The 4,052-nt window shown below is 39.0% G+C and overlaps 1 protein-coding gene across 1 annotated transcript; it reads right to left on the reverse strand.

Moving 5' to 3' along the window:
* Positions 1–243: 243 nt before the first annotated feature.
* On the reverse strand, positions 244–909 carry LOC107488174 (uncharacterized). Its single transcript, XM_016108871.1, has one exon. It carries the CDS (start codon positions 907–909, stop codon positions 244–246), a length of 666 nt encoding a protein of 221 aa, XP_015964357.1.
* Positions 910–4,052: the final 3,143 nt, after the last annotated feature.

A 4,052-nucleotide genomic window follows, 5' to 3' on the forward strand; every position in this document is an offset into this window, starting at 1 on the left:
TTGAACTGTGTCCCTCTTCTTCCATCTCCAGGATAACAAAGTCAGCAGGGAAAATGAACTCTCCAATTTTTACTAATAAATTTTCCACAACCCCATTTGGTATCTTGAGTGATCTATCAGCCATTTGGAGTGACATCCTGGTACGCTTGACTTCCTCTATTGCAAGCTTCTTCATTAATGAGAGGGGCATCAAATTGATGCTAGCTCCTAAGTGACAGAGAGCTTTATCCAATGTTCTGTTGCCTATAGTATAGGAAGGATGAAGCTTCTTGGATCTTTGAGCTTTGGAGGAAGGCCTCTTTGGATGATAGCACTGTATTCTTGTGTTAGAATTACCATCTCCTTCTCATTCCAACTCCATTTCTTGTTAATGAGCTCTTTGAGGAATTTTGCATATGGGGGCATTTGTTCTAGAGCTTCAGCAAGTGAAATATTGATCTCTAGCTTCTTGAATACCTCTAAGAACTTAGGGAATTGTTGGTCTTTGATCTCCTTGTTAAACCTTTGAGGGTATGGAATGGCGGGAGTGTATGTCTTCACCATTGTCCTCTGTTCTTGTGATGGCTCCTCCATTATTTGCTTCCCCTTCTTGGAAGCTTGAGGTTCCTCTTTCTCCTTGAGCTTCTCTTGATTCTTTTCTTCAATTGTCACTTGCTCTTTACTGCTGGTCTTGTCATCCTCTGTTGGCTTCTTGGTGGCTTCTTTGTGATTCACCAAAGTTCTTCCACTCCTCAATTGGATAGCCTTACATTCTTCTTTAGGATTAGAAATGGTATCACTTAGGACAGAACTGGTTGGTCTTTCAATTACTGCTTGCTTGGACAGTTGTCCAATCTGCCTTTCTAAGTTTCTCATTGAGGCTTCATGATTCTTGCTGGTTATCTCCTGATGCTTCATCATCTTTTCCATCAGTATCTCCAAGTTAGAGATTCTTTGAGACTCTGGGGGTGGTTGTGGTTGGTTGTAAGATGTGGTTAAGGGTGGATGATAGTTATTTTGGTTAGCAGATGAATTGTTGGGTGGATAGTGGTTGGATTGAGGTTAGTTGTTTTGTGATTTTCTGTACTGGTTTTGGTTAGTATTTTGATAGTTTTGGTGATTTGTGTTTCTAGAGTTATTTTGCTTTGAATTTCTTTGCCATGGTTGCTGATTTTGATTGTCTCCCCATCTCAGATTTGGGTGGTTCCTCCAGGAAGAGTTGTAGGTATCTCCATGAAAGTCATTTGATCCAGAACCTTAGTTGTGCACATATTAAACTTGTTCCTGCTGTTGATCTTTTTGGTTTTCTTTAATTTGCCCCTCTTGTGGGTGATGGTTGACTTGTATTCACTGTTACAACTTGGAGGCCATCAATCCTCTTGGCTATCATTTCCATTTGCTGCTAGATTTATTGGTGCATCACCTTATTTTGAGCTAAGATGGTATCCACACCTTCCAACTCCAATACACCCTTCCTTTGGGCTGGTTGGCGTTGCCTTTAATGACCATAGAAGTATTGGTTGTTTGTTACAGTGTCAATGAGGTTCTGAGCCTCCTCAGCTGTCTTCATGAGTTGTAGTGACCCTCCTGATGAGTAGTCAAGTGCCTCTTGAGCTCTCAATGTCAGTCCTTCATAGAAGTTTTGAAGTTTATCCCATTCATTGAACATCTCTGGTGGACACTTCCTGAGTAAAGCTTTGTATCTCTCCCATGCCTCATATAATGACTCTCCATCTATTTGAGTGAATGTTGGGACCTCTATTTTGAGTCTGATGATCCTTTGGGGAGGATAGAATTCGGCTAAAAAAAATTTCATTAGATCTTCCCAACTATTAATGCTTTCTCTTGGAAATGTCTCCAACCATTGAGTTGCTTTGTCTCTTAGGAAAAATGGAAATAGCAACAACTTAAAAATGTCAGGATGCACACCATTGATTTTTACTGTGTCACATATCCTCAGAAAGGTGGAAAAGTGTTGGTTTGGATCTTCAAGTGGGCCTCCTCCATAGGAATAATTGTTCTGCACGAGAGTGATGAGTTGAGGCTTCAATTCAAAGTTATTTGCATTAACATTGGGAGTAAGAATGCTACTCCCACAGTGCCTTGGATTTGGAAAAGTATAGGAGGCTAGAACCCTCCTTTGAGGCTGGCCATTGTTGTTAGCCACTCCCTCTGGTGGATTAGGAGCATTTCCTTCCATTTCCTGTTTCTCTTCCTTTGATTCCTCTCCACCAATAACTCCCTATCCTCTGGCTTATCTTCTTATTCTTCGAAGAATTCTCTCATCAATGTCACCAGAGGTGGAGACCTTTCTCCTTGCTTCTATCATACACACGAAACCAGAAACCAAGAGACACAATTCACTCTATTGCTAGAGTTATGTTAAGGTTAGTTTAAACAAAAATTCAAACACTTAGTGTGCTTAGTAAAAAGAAAAAGAAAATGCTTAATCTAGATTATCACCCTACTTAATCATTGTCAATCTAAATTAATCCCCGGTAACGGTGCTAAAAACTTGATGAGGGAAAAATGATTCCACACAAACTCACCAGCAAGTGTACTGGGTCGCAACAAGTAGTAATTACTCACAAGAGTGAGGTCAATCCCACAGAGATTGATGGATTGAGCAATTTTAGTTAGGTGATGAATTTAGTAAAGCAAATATTTGATGATATGAGTGATTTTGATTGATAGAAGCTAAATTGCAAGTACATAAAGGTGCAGAAGGTAAATTGAGCAAAAGAATAAAGTGCCGAAGAAGTAAATTGCAAGTAACTTAAAGAACAAGAAAATAAAAGAGATGAAACTTAAATTGCAAGAAAAGTAAATTGCAGAAACTTAAAGTGCAAGAAATGTAAATTGCTTAATCTAAATTGCTGAAAAATGTAAATTGCTTGACGAATAAAAATATTTGGGTGCTGGGATTCAGAATTGAACAATAAAATTCAAGTTAAAGTAAATCAGAGAACTATGAGATGCAGGAATTCAGATCTGGATATCAGTAGCAAGAATAGAAATGGAAAATTGCTTTAAGAAATAGAATAGCAAGAAAACCTTGAAGCAGTTATGAAATCCTAAAGAGAAATTGAAGATCGAAGAAGAGGAATGAGATTAGAAAGCAGATCTAGATCTCAATTACTCTCTTGATCAAGCAGAAGGGAATTTTCAGAAGAAAATGAAAATGGAAACAGAAAACTAAACTTAGATCCAATTCTTAGAACAATTTAGAAGAAGAGTGAAAGATGATTCCCAAATTTAGAATCAATGGAGCTCTTCAATCACAATTCAAAATCCAAGAACAGACAATAGAAGTTGTAGAAAGAAAGAAAATGAAAACAGAAAGCTTGATCCAATTCCCGAATCCCCAAATTCAAAGACAAATGAAAATTAAAAGTGAGAACTCAAAATGAGCTAAAGGTCAAACTAAAAAATGAGCAAAAGGTACTTTACAAATTGAATTAACTCCTATTTATACACTTTCTATTTTTGGTCTTCAAAGCTTGGAGTGGGCCTTTTGGTTTTTGGATTTGAAGAGAGATGGCTCTGGTTGGCCTTGGTTCAATTGAGTTGGAGGCATGGGTCAGCTCCCAGGAGAGCGCTCCATTTGGTCTTGTGAACGCTATGTTCACTTAGCCTTGTGGTGCACGAAATTGCAATCACACTTTTGCAACCCCGCACAACTAACCAGCAAGTGCACTGGGTCATCCAAGTAATACCTTACGTGAGTAAGGGTCGATCCCACAGAGATTGTCGGCTTGAAGCAAGCTATGGTTATCTTGTAAATCTTAGTCAGGATATCAGAAATTATCAGGATTGATTGTGAAAAGTAAGAGAACATGAAATAAGTACTTGTTTTGCAGTAATGGAGAATAGGTTGAGGTTTTGGAGATGCTCCATCTTCTGAATCTCTGCTTTCCTACTGTCTTCTTCTTCAAACACGCAAGGCTCCTTCCATGGCAAGCTGTATGCAAGGGTTTCACCGTTGTCAGTGGCTACCTCCCATCCTCTCAGTGGAAATGTTCAACGCACCCTGTCACGGCACGGCTATTCAGCTGTCGGTTCTCGATCATGTC

This window comes from Arachis duranensis, chromosome 1 (assembly GCF_000817695.3).
Source record: "Arachis duranensis cultivar V14167 chromosome 1, aradu.V14167.gnm2.J7QH, whole genome shotgun sequence".
Classification (NCBI taxonomy): Eukaryota; Viridiplantae; Streptophyta; class Magnoliopsida; order Fabales; family Fabaceae; genus Arachis; species Arachis duranensis.